The 19,121-nt window shown below is 36.7% G+C and overlaps 1 protein-coding gene across 11 annotated transcripts in view; it reads left to right on the forward strand.

Annotated features, from left to right (window-relative positions):
* Positions 1 to 12,863, forward strand: part of LOC137205649 (heat shock 70 kDa protein 14) — a 34,652-nt gene extending 21,789 nt beyond the window's left edge. For 9 of the 11 annotated variants that reach the window (XM_067703927.1, XM_067703920.1, XM_067703923.1 and 6 more), the window contains 4 exons: positions 8,928 to 9,140; positions 9,556 to 9,729; positions 11,750 to 11,820; positions 12,689 to 12,863. In XM_067703927.1, coding sequence (XP_067560028.1) covers positions 8,928 to 9,140; positions 9,556 to 9,729; positions 11,750 to 11,820; positions 12,689 to 12,767 — 537 coding nt within the window. In that variant the 3' untranslated portion in view covers positions 12,768 to 12,863. Of the gene's footprint in view, positions 1 to 4,747; positions 4,874 to 8,927; positions 9,141 to 9,555; positions 9,730 to 11,749; positions 11,821 to 12,688 lie in introns of those variants that run through there. The other 2 variants (XR_010934253.1, XM_067703919.1) reach the window with 2 other exon arrangements.
* The last annotated feature ends 6,258 nt before the right edge of the window (positions 12,864 to 19,121 follow it).

Consider the following 19,121-nt stretch of genomic DNA (forward strand, 5'->3'; position numbering starts at 1 on the left):
ATCTTCCTGGATTGGGGCACGAACCCGTGTCCCCTGCATCGGCAGGCGGACTCTCAACCACTGCGCCACCAGGGAAGCCCTTTTTTAAATTTTTATTGGGGTTTAGTTGACTTACAATGTTGTGTTAGTTTCCGGTATACAGCAAAGTGACTCAGCTATACATATACATATATCCATTCTTCTTTAGATTCTTTTCCCACACAGGCCATTACAGAGTATTGAGTAGAGTTCCCTGTTCTCGCTTCTTGTTTATATTTGATTGCCTTGGTCAGGCCTTGAATATTTTAGTTGACACTGGACCTCTTTCTTTTGTTCTCTTTATTAGGGGAATAGTGTTAGTTGTTTACCAACAGATTTAATTACTGGTAACTGGTTTGAAATAGATTCTCTTTATCATATTGAGCATTTCTCTTTTTTTCTTTTTAAAGGTGTTTTAATATGAAATAGGTGTTGAGTCATTACAATTGCTTTCGGACACCTGCAAGACAGCCTTATGGTTTTCTTTATATTTGTCTTCAAATTATTTGATGAATTATTGATAATTTCCTAATATGGAACTATCATTGTATTCCTGGGATAGATCTTATTTGGTTATGAGGAATATTCTTTTGATATATTACTGAATTTTCTGTGATAATTCATGTATCATTTTCATGCTGTTCATGCTAAGTTAGCAGAAATGAGATGGGCTATTTCGAACTTTCCTGCCTTATGCATATTGTCTGAATAACGTAACCCCTTTTAACATCAGACACTGAAAAGGGGAATGGTCCTGTGCTTTGGGTTGCATTGGTCTAAAGAAGTGCCTTAGCTTCTTGCCTCCAGCTCGTTCTCTTCTTCCTGGATGATGAGATGGACCATGGCTTATCGGTATGTCCCCAAGGCTTCCGTTTAGGGAGAGCCAGAGGCACATGGTTGAGTCTCAAGCAATGAGCGAGTGAGAAGCTGGAGCCAATGCTCAGACCTTTGCTAACCGTTCCTCTCCCCACCTCCCTTTTTTTTTCTGTCCACACAGCATGACCTGCTCTTTAAGGTTGTATAACTTTGTAAGCAAAGGCTGCTTTTCTCTTTTAAAAGCTCCTGAGACATACTCAAGAAATAGGGGATTTTAAAGTGCTTGAACTTACCTAGAATGACAAAATATCACAATATATCTAATTCGTTTACTCAGAACAGTACCTTCTAAACCAAGACATCCGGTGCTTTAATTGCCCTTTATTCCAAGGTAACATAATCATGCACGATGTTCTTCAGGAAGTAGGCTGATAGTACCTTCCTTTTCTTCATAACCCAAGGCAGAGTGTGAGAGAGGGTCCAAGCTCATTTCATTTCGTCATGAAAAATATCAACTCACAAAATAGGTTCGCATGACTACTCCAAAGATAGATGTACAATTCTCAAGTCAGCCTTCAGTTCCACATTGTGGGAATATGATTTTAAGTTATCACTTTCATAGCTGTAAATTAAGTTCAACATAAGAAAGTGTGCCAAATCCCTTGCCTTGTGAGTTTTCCAAAATACTCATTTCTCTAGGAATAAGCAAATCAAATCCTTTACGGGGACCAAAGTATCGGTAGTGTTTATATGGAATTCAGTGTCAGTCGTAAGCACATCATCGGCCCCAATCTTATCCAACGCACTGATGCTGGGATTTTTCCCAAAGATGATATAAAAGAAGGTCAGTTTCTTTCCGCACATAAAAATAACAGTATGTGTATCTTAGGCCCTACACCACAGTTAAGCTGCCCAGATGCCATGTAGTACAGTAGACTCACTGTACCATACCATTCTCCCAAAGAGAAGTATGTCCCCCAACCATTGTTCCTGAGACACACAGTCCTGGCGATCTTCCTTTCATTCTCCTACTAGTTTGAGAACTGGGTTTAGAGAGTAAAGAGTTTCACGTTGAACTCTTTGCTGTAAGAAAAGTAAGAGCACAAATAGGATTGTAATTGGCAAGGACCAGTAGCTGGTGGGAGGGCCACGGGTGGTAGTGGTGGGCTGGCCACACACACCAGGAGCTGTTCTAGCCCAGAAGGGGCAGCTGCTGCTCCCCACCAGTCACTGCCATCCAGCGATGCAGGCCAGTGCTGTTGGAACCTGGGGCGTTTTAACAGACTCTCAAAACTAGGGCTTACCATCAGACTTTTTAATGTTTCAATGTTAGTAGCTAATGCAGAACCTTTGAAAACACTATGTGAAGAGAGAAAATATAGCTTGCCTGATAGAATTTGCAAGTTGCTACTTGGCAACCTCTACTCCAGAACGTGTTGTTTTATTGCTGTTTGTTTTTACTGTTTTGTTTCAAGGCTATCAGGTGCTTATAAAATGGAATTTAATACGTTTTCATCTTTTTAAGTATTCCAGGTTAGTGCATAATACATAAAATCTCTGTTCCGCAAGAATTCTAAAGAATTTGCCTATAAACACATTTTGTCTGAAACTAATTTTTGAAATATATTTATAACTTTCATAATTTCTTTTTATTGCTTCAATTTTGTTTTTTTGGTTTTTGTTCTGTTTTTTTTTGTGGTACGTGGGCCTCTCACTGTTTCGGCCTCTCCCGTTGCGGAGCACAGGCTCCGGACGCGCAGGCTCAGTGGCCATGGCTCACAGGCCCAGCCGCTCCGCGGCACGTGGGATCTTCCCAGACCGGGGCACGAACCCATGTCCCCTGCATCGGCAGGCGGACTCTCAACCACTGCGCCACCAGGGAAGCCCCTGCTTCAATTTTGAATTAAAGTATTTTATAGACCTATTTCATAGTGATTTAAACTTTTAACATACAACTTTGCATAATGTTCTTGTAATTTTTAATTTTACGTAGCTTTTGATATTAAATTTTTAAAGTATAAGGAAGTTATTTAAATTAAAACTGGCCGATTTTTCTCTTTTTATTTATTTATCTTTTTCTTTTTGAGTTTATCTGTTTTTTTTCCTTCCTAGGTTTTGTAGATATTTGTTTTATTCTTTTTTTTGCTCCCAACTCCTGGCACTACAACCCAAAAAAAACTTTCTTAGATTTTTTTTTCCAGGTGATATATTTCTCTTTTCTAATTGTTTTATTTCTGGTTTGCACTTTATTTCTTCCAGTCTTTCCAGGATACTTTTATTATTTTTATAAATGTTTATTTTGAACATTAATTAATTTATTTCATTTTTTCCCTAACTAAAAAATTAACTACCGGGTTTTCCTGGTGGTGCAGTGGTTGAGAGTCCGCCTGCCGATGCAGGGGACACGGGTTCGTGCCCCGGTCCGGGAAGATCCCACATGCCGCGGAGCGGCTGGGCCCGTGAGCCATGACCGCTGAGCCTGCACGTCCGGAGCCTGTGCTCTGCAACGGGAGAGGCCACAACAGTGAGGGGCCCGCGTACCGCAAAAAAAAAAAAAATTAACTACCATTTTACTCATTAGCAGCTTGGTTTTATTCCACAGGCTCTGATAGATTTTACTATTTTCTTTATTTTCAGAATAATCTATAATATTTTCAATTTTCCTCTAAGTTTGCAAAAGAAAATCAGACTACAGAGTAAATGTTTAAAGAATTTATTTAAATTAAAATTTTCCGGTTACTGCCAGCATTAATAATGACACACTATTAGTACTTTTTACCCTTTAAATGAGAATACCAAAAAACAAGATTTTCCAGGGGTTTTTTTGTTTTTTGTTTTAACACAGCACCACTTATTGCTTATTTATAAAGCATTTCGATGTTGACTGTAAGAAGTTCATGAAAAGGCATAACCTCCATTTTTATTCTCATGGTATTTACCTGGTATCAGACATTTTAGAGAAGACTTTCCTTTTAACTTACCTCCAAAGCAGACTTTTGGGAGAACTCTGCCGAGGCAAACCTGCTTTTCTTTTTTCTTTGTAACCCTGAGTTGATGTTCCTCATGCCCTTACCTGCGGAGGAACGTGGTCTCCCTCCTCGTTTTCACGGCTGATGTGAGCGGGGCCTCATTTTCATCAGTTGCTCATCTTCTCCACCACATGGAGCTTTGAGAACATCCGTATATAGACTGAAATTAGTAGTGATTATTGATGATTTCCCTCCTTGAGAGAACATATTCAATATTCTGCATACCCATGGACTTACAAGTGTTAAACGTATTAATTAAGGAGGAAATTAAAATATTTATAAAGGAGCAATTTTATTTTATTCAGCTTTATTGAGGTATAATTAACAAATAAAATTGTAAGGTATTTAAAGTATACAACATGAGATTTAGTATATGTATTGTGCAGGGATTATTATTACCATCGAGTTAATTAACACATCTATCACCTTATATATTAACCTTTTCTGCAGGAGGTGAAAACACTTAAGTTTTACTCTCTTAGCAAATCTCAAATATACTACACAATATTATCAACTGTAATCACCATGTTATACATTAGATCCTCAGACCTTATTCATCTTATAACTAAAAGTTTGTATGTACCCTTTTACCATCCCCTCCCTATTTTCCCTACCCCCTCAACCCCAACCATTTTTCTGCTTTATGTTTCTATGAGTTGTTTTGTTTGTTTTGTTTTAATTTAGACTCCACGTATAAGTGATACCGTGCAGTTTTTGTCTCTCTGTCTGGCTCATTTCACTTAGTGTAATGCCCTCCAGGTTCTTTCAGGTTGTTACAAATGGCAGGACTTCCTTCTTTAAACTGAATAATATTGCATTGTATATCTGTACCACATCTTCTTTATCCATTCATCCACTGACACACACTTATGATCTTTCCATAGTATGTTTCCAAATACCTTGGCTATTGTGAATAACGCTGCAGTGAACATGAGAGTACAGATATCTCTATGAGATAGTGATTGTTTCCTTTGTGTATATACTCAGAAGTGGGATTGCTGGATCATAAGGTAATTCTACTTTTAATTTCATGAAGAGTTTCCATACTGTTTTCCATAGTGGCTGTACCAGTTTACATTCCCAACAGCGTATAAGTGTTCTCCTTTCTCTCCATCTTCACCAATATTTGTTATCTCTTGTCTTTTTAGTAATAGACGTCCTAACAGGTATGAAGTGATGTCTCATTGTGATCTTTATTTCCATTTCCCTAATGATTAGTGATGTTGAGCACCCTTTCAGGTACCTTCGGCTACTTGTAAGTCTTCTTTGGAAAAATGTCTATTCAGGTCCCTTGCTCATTTTTAAATTGTGCTATTTGGTTTTTTGCTATTGAGTTAATGAGATTCTTGTGTATTTTGGATATTCACCCCTTTTTAGATATATGATTTACAAATATTTTCTCTCATTCAATAGGTTGCCATTTCATTTTTTTTTTTTTTTTTTTTTTTTTTGCGGTACGCGGGCCTCTCACTGTTGTGGCCTCTCCCGTTGCAGAGCACAGGCTCCGGACGCGCAGGCTCAGTGGCCATGGCTCACGGGCCCAGCCGCTCCGTGGCATGTGGGATCTTCCCGGACCGGGGCACGAACCCGTGTCCCCTGCATCGGCAGGCGGACTCTCAACCACTGCGCCACCAGGGAAGCCCTGCCATTTCATTTTGTTGATGGTTTCCTTTGCTGTGCATGCTTTTTAGTTTGATAAGTCCCACTTGTTTGTTTTTGCTTTCCTTTGCTTTGGGTGTCAAATCCAAAAAGCATTGCCAAGACCGTTGTCAAGGAGCTTACCCCTTATGTTTTCTTCTAGGAGTTTTATCGTTTTAGGTTTTACTCCAAGTCTTTAATCCATTTTGAGTTGATTTTTATGTGTGGTGTAAGATAGTGGTCCAGTTTCATTCTTTTGCATGTAGATATCCAGTTTTCCCCACCCCATTTATTAAGGAGACTCTTCTTTCTTTGTTGTATATTCTTGGCTCCTTTATTGAAAATTAATTGACCCTATATATGTGGGTTTATTTCTGGGCTCTCTGTTCTGTTCCATTGATCTATTTGACTTGTTTTATGCAAATACCTTACTGTTTTGATTACTACAGCTTGTAATATAGTTTGAAATCAGGAAGTGTGATGCCTCCAGCTTTGCTCTTCTTTCTCAAGATTGTTTTGGCTATTTGGGGTCTCTTGTGGTTCCACACAAATTTCAGGATTGTTTTTTCTATTTCTATGAAAAATGCCATTGGAATTTTGATAGGGATTACATTGAATATTTGGGGTAGTAAGGACATTTTGACAATATTAATTCTTCCAATCCATAAACCCGGAATATCTTTCCATGTATTTGTGTCTTCAGTTTCTTTCATCAAAGTCTTGCAGTTTTCAGGGTACAGATATTTCACCTTCTTAGTTAAATTTATTTAAGTATTTTATTCTTTTTGATAGTCCTGTAAATGAGATTGTCTTCTTAATTTCTTCATCTAGTAATTTGTAGTGTGTAGAAAGTAATTTAAAGTAATTTTTGATAGGTATGACCTTACTATTGCCATTTTGTTAATCATTTTCTGTCTGTTTTATAGTTCATTTCTTTCTTTCCTGTCCTCTTCTTTCATGATTTGATGACTTTCTGTAGTGGTTTGCTTTAATTCTTTTCTCTTTACCTTTTGTGTGTCTACTACAGATTTTTCTTTTGTGGTTACCATGAAGCTTATATAAAACATCTTACACAGTTAAAATAGCCTATTTTAAGCTGACAACAACTTAACTTCAAACGCATACAAAAGCTCTACATTTTTACACTCCTTCTCCCCACATTTTATGTTTTTGATGTCACAGTTTACATCTTTTGTGTATCCATTAACAAGTTATTGTAATTACGGTTATTTGTAATGCCTTTGTCTTTTAACCTTTGTCCTAAGGTTATAAGTGATTTACCCACTACCATTACAATATTGGAGTATTCTGAATCTAACTATATTTATCTTTACCAGTGAGTTTTATACTTTTATATGTTTTCATGTTTATTAATTAGCATTTTGTTTAAACTCGAACAACTCCATTTGACATCTTTTGTAAGGCCAATCTAGTAGTGGTGAACTCCTTCAGCTTTTGTTTGTGTGAAAACACTCATCTCTCCTTCAGTTTTGGAGAGCACCTTTGCTGAATTGGGTGTTCTTGGCTGACGGTTTTTTTCTTATGACACTTTGAATATCTCCCTTCTGGCTTGCAAGACTTCTGTTGCAAGACCCACTTATAGTTTTAATGGTGTTCCCTTGTATCTAACCAAGTTGCTTTTCTCTTGCTGCTTTTAAGTCTTTCTGTCTTTAACTTTTGGCAATTTGATTATGATGTGTCTCAGTGTGGGTCACTTTAGATTCATCCTATTTGGTACTTTTTGGGCTTACTGGATCTGGCTGTTTCTTTCCCCAGATTAGGGAAGTTTTCAGCCGTAATTTCTTTGAGTAAGTTTTCTGCCCCCCTCTCCCCCCACTTCTCCTTCTGAGACCCTTATATTTGCATATATTGGTCCATTTACTGGTGTTCTGTAAGTCCCTGAATGTATCTTCATTCTTCTTCCTTTTTGCTCCTCTGAATAAATTCCTCTGCCCTGTCTTCAAATTCACTGACCCTTTCTTTCACTTTATTTAGTGTGCTGATGAAACCCTCTATTGAGTTTTTAAGTTCAGTTACTGTATTCATCAGCTCTATGATTTCTCTTTGGTACTTTATATTTTCTATCTCTGTTGAAATTCATACTTTGTTCCTGCATTACTCTCCTGACTTCATTGAACATCTTTATTAGTTGTTTTTAACTCTATCAAGTAAATCACTTATCTTTGTTTCATTAAGATCAGTTTCTGGAAATTTATCTTGTTATTTTGTTTGGAACATATTTTTCTGTATCTGCATTTTGCTAGACTCTCTGTATTGGTTTCTGGGCTTTACATAAAACTGCTACCTCAAAAAAAACAAGAAACAAAAAACTGCTACCTCTTCCAGTTTTGACAGACTGGTCCTGTATAGGAGATGAACCTTGTTAGTCAGCCCTACCTGAGTTCCTGGTAGCTTCTCAAAACTTTGTGCCCGTCTAAGCTGCCATTTGTGTTCTTGGTGGCTCTCAGTATTTGAGAGTGTGCCAAGACCATCATGAGTGATGATGATCAAAAAAAGAGGAAGATCAAAGGCAGCACCTAGATATAGGCTGATTAGAAACTGGACCCTCAGGCAGCAGCAGCTGGGAAAGCATGCAGTCACACCCTTCCAGGGAGAAGCTGGGAGATGGGCATGCTTGCCTTCTCCCTCTGTGCTGAACCCTGGTGTATAGCCACAGGGCAAGAGTTGCTCCTTTGCCCATTTAAAAACTGCTTCTTTGTTTGCTCTCATCCTATGGGACTCATGAATGCAAGCCCTGTTGGCTCTCAGAGCTGGAGATCTGGGGGCCCATCCTTTGGGTGGCAGCTATAAAAGTTGGGGCACTAGATGTGTGGGCAGGCTCATAAAGGGACAATTTTATATGGAGTTTTTGTGCATATTTAATCAAGTGGTACCTAGAGCTTAAAACGTAGTTGTATAAAAAACATCTTTTTCCTCAAGAAAATTATTATTCCACAGTGAAGACAAAATCTATGGCATAGTTTTCACATAGAGAAGATTGCCACTGTTTATTTTGCCACAGAAATGCTGTGATTTATGTAAACACTTCTTTTAGATAATGCTTGAACAGTACGAAGTATTAAGTACAGTATTTCCTATACAAATGTGTATTTATGGTTAAGCCTCATATGCCCAGTATTCATCATGAGCCATATATATCTTATTATATTATATTTTCTAATATGTGGTGAGATCTCCTCGTTTTAAATTTTGTTGCTATGGGTAAACAGTACATTAAATATTTATAATGTATTAAATACATATTTATATGTATATATGGTAAGTATAACATAAAATAATATGTTAAAATAGGGCTTCTTATATTTTACCTTTTCATGTGATGAAGATGACTTGTCCTGTTACACTTAATTTTGAGAAACAATCATTGTTCTAAAAGTAAAAAACAAAATTATTTTTATTTTCTAGGTTGTCCTTTGTGGAGGGTCTTCTCGAATCCCACGGCTACAGCAAATGATTAAAGATCTTTTCCCAGCTGTTGAGCTTCTCAATTCTGTCCCTCCTGATGAAGTTATCCCTATTGGTGCAGCTATGGAAGCAGGAATCCTTATTGGGAAAGAAAACCTTTTAGTGGAGGACGCTCTTAAGATAGAGTGTTCAGCCAAAGATATTTTAGTTAAGGTATGTTGAGCTTCTCTTCACTCTTCCATGGTAGTATAAATTTATTGCCACAGGTTTACGTACGTACTGTTTTTAAAATAAAACCTTGTGTACTGGTAAAAATTTTAAATTTCGAGTTATAAATTTACTTTTAATGAGTTTCTGATATTCTTTTAGTTAGTATTAATCTAATATGTTAATTTCTTAATTAACTGTGTTTTTAAGCTTAAGATTCTAATACAAGTAGAGAGGTGTATGTTTCAATTTATTTTTAAATAAAGTGGGTTGGGATTAAGGATCATTTCTATTGTCTTCTCTTTGCCGCTGTGTAGTTTCCAGATTATCAACAAGGAATATATATTAATTTATAATAGGAGTGATTTTTTATCATTGTAATGATATCAAAGGATGTGCATATTATTTTCCTGCTTATTAGGGAGTCGATGAATCAGGAGCCAACAGTTTCAAAGTACTGTTTCCGTCAGGGACGCCTTTGCCAGCTCGAAGACAACACACGTTACAGGCTCCTGGAAGTATATCCTCAGTATGTCTTGAACTCTATGAGTCTGAGGGGAAAAACTCTGCAAAAGAGGAAAACAAGTTTGCACAGGTGACTACATCAGATTGGACTATGAATTAATCACTTGAAACTCTTTAGTTTTTCCTTCTGGATTAGACTCAGTTTAATATCAATATAATATGCATATAGGACATTTAACACATTTTTATGAATGGATTACTTGTACTTATTTATTTTTGAAAGAGAGAAGAAATAGGCAATTGCATTTGAAAGAGTTAGAGGAAGATAAAGTACAATTGTATTTCTACTGCTTGTCTTTGTGCTCTTAACCCTCCTTGGTAATAAGGTCAGTGGCAGGGGAAATGACATTTCTTTGTTTGCTAAATGCCAGGTGTGCTGTACTAGGCAATTTACAAACATAATCTCAAAGTGCTGTGAGATAGACATTTTTATATGCATTTTATAGATGATTAAGAAACAGGCTGATGGTAGTAAATACCTTGTTATTTTCTTGACTGAGCTGAGATTTAGCCTCAGGTTGGTTTTACTCCTGGGCCCATGCTCTTGCCATTATACCATGCTGCCTCTGACATAGGATAAGTTTGTTTTTTCAAATACCGCATGCATATATCATAGGATATGGTCCTCCACATCCTTTAAAAGGAATGAGGTGGAGCCATGTTATTTGCTTAGAAACATGCCCAAGAAATACAGTTTCATTAAAGCACACACACAAGGACTGCAGAACTGCATTTACAGCATGGTACCATTGTGTTTAAGGAAAGCGATTGAGAGTGTGGGTGTGTGTGAAGGGGCGGTGTTTGGATAGGTGTGTGTATTTAGATACCCACGCGTGGATGCGGAAAGTAACTATAGGTATTTGGACTGTACTGAGGAAACTTGACAGTGGGTAGATTTGAAGGTACCAAGAAGGTTTTTTTTTTACTTTTTAACACTTCATACTGAATTTTTTACAGACAGAACAGAACATGAAGATTAATTACTTTTACAGTAAAAATAAAACAAATGTAGGTAACAAAAGAGAATGTATAGTATCTTTAGCTTTATATCTGTCTTCTAATTTCAACAAAAGGATAATGAAAACACACACACATAATGTCTGGGCTCCACCTCAGAATTAACATCTTAGGATCTACTGGAGAAGGGCTCTTTCAACTAGTAAAGGTTTCAAAGCTCCGCCAGATGTTTCTGTGGTATGTCACTATAAAAGCATTTTCCCGTGCACCAGATTTCTAAACTCAGGTGGAAGTCTTAGTATTCCTCTCTGGTACACTTCTTACCTTTTCTCTCCACATACTACTCTTGAGACACTACAGCTACTGTCACTACATCCTAACTTACAGATGCTGGAAAGAGAAAAATTAGTCACATAATACTTTATTTGGAAGAGAATCTTCTAGAGATTCCATCTCTTCTAACCTCCTCATTCTACAAATGAGTAGACTTAGTACTTACCTAAGGTCATAAAACTTGATTTTGGCAAAATCTGAAAAGTCACTTTCAAACTTGGTCTATTGGTATACCTTCCTTTAGGAAACCAAGGAATTTTATGGTAAATTCATTAGTATCTCTTACTTACAAGTGTAATCTTAGCTGTACAAAAGAATTTGACATGTATTTCTTTTAAATCGGTTTTCCAAGTGCATTTAAAATATTTGAATTTTTTAAAGTATATATAAAAGGCTTACCAAAATGTAATTTACATGTTACTGTAATGGTGCAATTACCAAAAAGAAAAGCAGTCTTTATTTTGTTTTCTTTTTTTTTTTTTTAGTCTTTATTTTCTCAGACAAACAGTACTTCATATAAATAATCATCGTAATCTAGGACATGACATTTAAGAGGGACAAATATATTAAATATATTAGTTATCTTACATGCCCTCTTTTTAGAGGAGACATGTTGTCAGTTAAGAAAGCTTAATTCTATTTTCCAAATTATGATAAATGGTAGGAGAATTGAAAACGGCCCTGTTTTAAAAGGTTCATTTCAGTAATGAGTAAGATTTAGTCCATTGGAATAATTGATGCATCAGTTTATTAATATGTCAAAGTACTAAATCATCGTTGTATTATTTTTGCCTAAACAGGTTGTACTCCAGGATTTAGATAAAAAAGAAAATGGATTACGTGACATATTAGCTGTTCTTACTATGAAAAGGTGAAAAATTAAACTACTTCTGATGTTAAGAAAATTTGCTTTGAGACTTGACCTTTTTTATTAGTTTATTGATTCTTAACCTGTTGTCATTCTGGGAAAATCATTTATTAAAAACTTATAAAGATCTTATCAGTAACTTAAATTTTTGCCCTGTAAAATTACTATATTTACAAAGAAAAGTATATCTCAGGTCGTTTGCACTCTGAATTTTTTATGAACTCTTTGATTATTATGGGTGTAGTCAACCTAAAAAACTGGTCCATGCAAGTTTGAGATACAATTTTCATCGACTTTAAATATAATTTTCTGAGATTTACATAATTGATTTTTTGTCCTATGAAAGGGTAAGTTTATTTCAATATTGCAACAGGAAATCTGTAGAAAATAAATTACTAATTAAATCCAGCTATTATCATTTCCTTAACAACAGTCCATCCATAATACTATGTGTTACAAGTAAATCAGTTCCAAATTAACATTAAGGACAATTCATTCCACAAACCATAATTAGCCAAAATGTAGAATTCATTAGGGTAGGTCTGCCATGGCCTGGGCTTGAAAACAGCTTGATACTTCTTGAACTTGCATAAAGTTTTCAGCTTAAGGTATTTATCATCATCATTTCTCAAGGAATACAACTTTTAATCACAGTGATCTAGGAGGAAATTTTTAAGAACAACTACCTAATTATGGCATACGGTTCTAAATGTAAAGACATAAAGTTGTGTCTCTTCTTTATCTCTTAATGCTCTTCTTTCAAAAAGTAAAATGATCTCTTGTTTACTCAAAGTCCTCAAGTAATTTCTTAAGGACTATCTGTTTTTATATATCGAGCTTATGAATTGTTATTTATTTTTTGTTTGCTTAGGGATGGATCTTTACACGTGACATGCACAGATCAAGAGACCGGAAAATGTGAGGCAATCACTATTGAGGTGGCATCTTAGTGTTTGAGAGAAACCACGAAGTTTTTAGAACTAAAATATCAACATTATTTGTTTTGTTTATAAATGATGTTTATATTAAAATACTTTTTGAATGAACTGTATGATTTATGTTTCTATTTTAACTACAGTATATTGCTAAGTGTTGCAACCTTTTTTTTTTTGTTTTCCATTAAAGATTTCCTTTATTAGTGAGAAATACAAGGAACTTTTTCTACCATGGAGCTATTTAGAATTAAATTGTTTGAGTGGATTAAAGGAAACTTTACCAGAAATTTAACGTTGCATTTTAAAATTGTTTCTGTCTTTAGAACTTCTGATTTTAAGAAGTCGTTTGTTAATTCTTATTAGGTAACTAAGAACAATTTAAAAGTCTTTGATATTAAATGAAACAAAATTGCAGAGCCATATGCAAAGTAAGGTACCATTTTTGCTTAAAAGAAAAAACTAAACTCATAAACTCAATAATTGTTTATAAATATGCATGTGACATATGTAGAGAAAAGTGTAGAAGACTAAACACCAGACGCTTTTAACGGTGGCTTCTTTGGTGGAGGAAAATAGGGGAGAGGCACTTTTTCTTTTTACAATTATGTTAAGTTTGATTTTTCCCTCTAACAGATATGTTTCTCATTTGAAATTGAAAGATTTTTTTATTTTGAAGAGAGAGCTAGCCACATTCTGTTCACCAGAAAATGTTGACTAGTGCATTGAGAATACTCAGTGGGTTACTAAGGAAAAAGATTATTCTCTTAGTAAAACAAGACAAGTAATCTGCCTGTATTGAGGGGAGAGCTTGAAGGTGAGCTGTGTACATCAGACTCTAGATTTTATTACCAAGAGAGGATTTCCATTCATTTCTCTCCTTGTTTCCCAGCAGACTGAGAAGAAATATCTTTACTCAGTAAAATTTTAAAACTGTGCTATTTTCCACCTGTTCAAGCTTTGGGATGTGCTTTATTATTATAGCTGCTTTTTATGGAGTTAGATGGCAGTAATCTTCTATTTCTAAAGATGCAGAAACCAAACTTAAATTTTTTATTATTATTCTGCATCAAATTATTGACAGAAACACAAGGAAAATTAAGGTATGAGTCTAAGTCCACAAAGAGGGAGCCTCAAAGGTATATCCTTTTGACTAAGGCTGAGTACTTAGTTATCTTTTATGATCTTTTCCCAAGTTACAAAAACTTTGAAATAAAATAATTATATATAAGCCATTAAGTATTTTCAGAAAATAGGAAGATACCAGCTGAACTAGTTGAACTGCTACATCTAAATGCTTTCAGTTATGCTTTGGAAAAGTGCTGTAGGATTTTATTTTGTAGTTATTGTTAGCTCTTTAGACCAGGGGTTGGCAAACTATTGGCAATGTGTCTGTCCTACCCCACACCTATCTTTGTAAATAAAATTTTACCAGAACATAGCCACACTCAATCGTGTATGTGTTGTTTGTGGTTGTTTGCCACTCTAATGGCAATGTTGAATGGTTGCAACAGACTGTGTGACCCACAGAGCTTTAAATATTTACTGTCTGGCCCTTTACAGAAAAAGTGTGTCAACCCCTGAAATAGATTATTGAAACTTATAGAATAAAATATCATAAGGATTTATTCAAGATTTCTCTTTACTTCCATATCCATGTAATAATTTACTTATTTGACTGCTTATTTACTTATTTCTCCACTGGATTATTAAGCATTGTGAAAGCAAGAGACTCTTAAGTTTTAGGCACCATCATGTCCTAGCCCCTAGAATAATCCCTGAACATCGGTGTTCAGTAAATGTCTATTGAATAAGTGAATTACATGGAAGAAAAAATAACAATGTCATCTTTGTATCCTACAGGACAATGGCCAGTAAATACAACTTTTGCATATTTTATGGTTTGTTTAGAAATACCGTAGAAAGAGAAAGGAATACCACTGCTTCTTTATTGGTCATCTTTGCACGTTTTTTTTCCCCCAAACATACCAAATTTGAAATTGTCATCAAAAGTGCTCTGTTGCTCAGTGAAATATAAAGTTGATCCTTGAACAACTTGGGGGTTGGGGTGCCGATCCACCACGCAGTTTGAAGTCCACACATAGCTTTACAGTCAGCCCTCCATATCTGTGGTTCCACGTCCATAGGTTTAACCAACCGCGGAGCTCTTGTAGTACCTATTTATTTTAAAAAATCCGCCTGTTAGTGGACCTGCACAGTTCCAGCCTGTGTTGCTCAAGAGTCAACTGTACTCCCAAATTTTCTTGTATCCACAAATAACAAGTTTTCTTTTTTTTCTTCTAAATTTACGGAAGATTTGCCAATTAAATTTTCTAGTTTTTTTTTTTAAGGTGAGAATACCTTTAACATTTTTCTGATTATACATGTTCATTATAAAATTAAAATTTAAAAAGAAGGTAATATAAAACATCCTATATTCTACCACCCAGAGTAACAACTGTTAAGATATTTTTGGTGAGCATCTTGATAATCTTTTCAATCACTTTCTAATTATCTTTGCAGTATCTCATATATGTTTAAACACCTGAGTGCTTTTACCAGCAGAATGTTATGTCAAATTATAATTTTGCCTATTTACATATCTGACATTGTCTAAAGGACGGAGCCAAATATAAATACAGAAAGAAATGCCTGTATACAATATGATATATAATAATACATAATATATTCACAGTATATGTAATGCTATGAAAGTCTTGGGAAGCCACAAAATATTTCATCGCAAAGAGTTTTTAAAGATTGAGGGACTTCCCTGGTGGCGCAGTGGTTAAGGATCCACCTGCCAATGCAGGGGACACGGGTTTGAGCCCTGATCCAGGAAGATCCCACATGCCGCGGAGCAACTAAGCCTGTGCACCACAACTACTGAGGCTGCGCTCTAGAGCCCATGAGCCACAACTGCTGAGCCCACGTGCCACAACTACTGAAGCCCGTGCACCTAGAGCCCGTGCTCCGCAACAAGAGAAGCCACCGCAACGAGAAGCCCGCACACCACAACAAAGAGTAGCCTCCGCTCTCCGCAACTAGAGAAAGCCCGCGTGCAGCAGCAAAGACCCAATGCAACCCAAAAAATTAATTAATTAATTTTTTTAAGTTAAAAAAAGATTGAAAAAAGTATCAGAGCACAAAAACAAGTCCTATGGGAAAATGCCAGGATTTCTAAAATAACTGTGAGTGACCATGTAACATTTATAATAATACTGCTGTTAATTTGCTTTAATTCATTTTTCCTTTTTAAATTGTGGTTTTACCACATGAGTAGTTGCAATAGAGAGAGTACTGTGGCATGTATGATTTCTGTGTTCTACTTTGTTTGTTTGTTTGTTTTTGGCTGCACTGTGTGGCTTGCAGGATCTTAGTTCCTGACCAGGGACTGAACCCCCAGGCCCTTGGCAGTGAAAGCCCAGAGTACTAACCACTGGACTGCCCGGGAGTTCCCTATTTCTGTGTTCTAGATATGGAAATAGATTCAGAGAAGTTAAATAACTTCCCAAGGTCTCACAGCAAATAAATGGTGGATTTTGAAGTAATACTCAGGTGCTTTTTTGGTAAACTTAATTTTTTCTGATTGCTTACTATCCTAAGCACATTATGTGCCCCCCCTTTTTTTTTTAATTTAAATTCACATTTTCTGGTGTCCGTTCTACTATTCTTCTCTGCCTCTCGAAGAAGAAACTCTGTTTAAATGGGAAAGGAGACATTCCATATCCCTCCAGAAATATATTTTCAGTGGTCTTTATGAAAAAAAAACTGGGATATGGAGGCATAATCCTGTATTTTAATTTTTTTCTTGAGGACACTGGTGTATGCTTCTTAGTGCCTTTTTATTTCCCTCTTCATTTATAGCCAGGATTTACCAGACTTTTTAGTCTCATGACTCCTTTACACTCTTAGAAATTATTGAGAACCTAACTTGTGTGTGTATTCGTTATATACATTGTTATTCACCATGTAGAAATTAAAACCAAGATATTTTTAAAATCATTTTTTAAATAAAAAATGTTAATATAAGTAACATTTTTATGAAAAAACTTTTCAAAAAAATTTAGTGGCAAGAGTGGTATTGTTTTACATTTTTCAAATCTCTCTAATGTCTGGCTTAAGAAGATTGCTCTTTTCTGCTATCTGCTTCTTCATTCAATCTGTTTCAATATCTAAGTTGTGTAACCTCTGGAAAACTTCATATACTCGTGAGAGGAGAGTGAAGAAGGCAGATAACATCATTTTGGTATTCTTGTGACATAGTTTTGAACTTAAGAGCCCCTGGAAGGGTCTTAGGGTCCCTGTACCATACATTGAGAGTTGCTGCTCTAGACAGTAGGCACAGTGATGCGTGTTGAAGACACAAGGCCTAATCTGTCCTCTGGAATTAATGGGATCCAAAACCAGAAAAACAAAGGAAACAATTGATTTACAAAAGAGTCTAATACATTCATTCTATAAATTTGTAGTGAAACTGATCAAGACCCAAAAAACAGACAAGATAACTGCAAGTTTCGATAAGTGCACTTAAGAGTGCAAAGGAGAAAGAATAGAAGACCAAAGATATCTCCTTTAGACAGGGTGACCAGGAGAGGCCTCTGAAGAAGTGACACTTAAGCTGAGACCCAGCCATGTGGGGAGAGAGAGTCCTCTGAACTAGGAAGTAATTTAGAGCTGCCTTAAGTTATTTATTTCCTTGTTTATTATCTGCTCCTCCCACAAGGATATAAGCTCTCTGAGGAGAGGGTCTGTTTCTTCGTTGTCCATTGTTACATTCCCAGCACCTCGTACAGTACCTCGCACATAGATGCACAGTGCAGATTTCTGAATCAGTGAAACAAGTCCTAGAGAGCAGCAAGCAGAGGGAGAGGGGCACAAAGTAAGGCTCAGGGAGCAGTCCCACGAGGCTGTGTAGGCCATCAGAGGTTAGGGTTGTATTCCAGGCACACTGGGAACTTAGAACAGAAGGAGGACATGTCCCACTTCGGTTTAAGGCTACTTTTTCAGCTGTATGGAAGATGGGCTGGAGGGGAGCAATAGTGGAGTGACACCACGTAGGCTTTTGCAGGACTCCAGTTGAGAAATGACAGCCTGTACTAAGAGCAGTAGTGATAGAGAAAAGGGGCAGAATCAAGGTGTATTTTGGACCTGGCACTGACACGACTCGCTAATGGAATTAATTTGGAGAATGAGGATAGGAAGTGACGACTAGATTTACTTCTTGAACACCTGAGCAGGTGGTACCAGTGTATGGAGATGAGATGGTTCATGGGCCTAGCGTGGAGAAGGCCAGGTCAGGAGGCAAAAATCAAGGGTACTCTTATGAGTACAGTTAGTCCCCTCACCCAAGGCTTCACTTTCCGAGGTTTCAGTCACCCACAGTCAACCTTGGTCTGTAAATACAAGATGGAAAATTCCAGAAATGATCAATAAGTTTTCAATTGCACACTGTTCTGAGTAGCGTGATGACATCTTGGCCGACCTGGGACATGAATCATCCCTTTGTCCAGCGTATCTCGCCCCTTAGTCATTTAGTAGCCGTAGGGTTATCAGATTGAGTGTCACAGTATCACAGTGCTTGTGTTCAGGTCACCCTTATCTTACTTAACAATGACCCCAGAGCACACGAGGAGTGATGCTGGCAATTCATATATGCCAAAGAGAATCCATAAAGTACTTGCTTTAAGTGAAAGGGTGAAAGTTCTCGACTTAGCAAGGAAAGGGGAAAAAGTCATATGCTGAGGTTGCCACCATCTTCAGTAAAAACAAATAGGAAAAAGAAATTTGTGCTAGTTTTGCTGTCGCACCTCAAACTGCAATAGTTACGAACACAGTGAGTAGTCATACAAGATATTTTGAGAGAGACCACATTCACATAACTTTCATTACAGTATAACTGTTCTATTATTGTTGTTAATCCCTTAATTGGTAAAATAAACTTGATCATAGGCATGTATGTATAGGAAAAACCATAGTATATATAGGGTTCAGTACTATCTGTGGTTTCAGGCATCCACTGGGGGTCTTGGAACTTATCCCAGGTAAATAAGGGGTATGTTCAATTTGAGATGTTTGTTTAACACCTAAGTGGATGTGTCAGCTAGACACCGTGGATATTCAAGTCTGGAATTCGGAGTAGAGGTCAGGGCTGGAGACAAAAAGTTGGGAATCTTAACCATAAAGATATTTAAGTTCATGGGAATTGAGGCAGTCACTTAGGGAAAAAGCATAAGAGAAATGTCTCAAGGCCAAGCCTTGAGGAACCCCAGCATTTAGGTTGGATAGAGGAAAGGGAGCCAGAAGGGGGAGTGAAGAGTGGCCAATGAGGGGGGGGAAAACCAGGAGGGCAGTTGGTGAGGATGGATGCTC

This window comes from Pseudorca crassidens, chromosome 1 (assembly GCF_039906515.1).
Source record: "Pseudorca crassidens isolate mPseCra1 chromosome 1, mPseCra1.hap1, whole genome shotgun sequence".
NCBI classification, from domain to species: Eukaryota; Metazoa; Chordata; class Mammalia; order Artiodactyla; family Delphinidae; genus Pseudorca; species Pseudorca crassidens.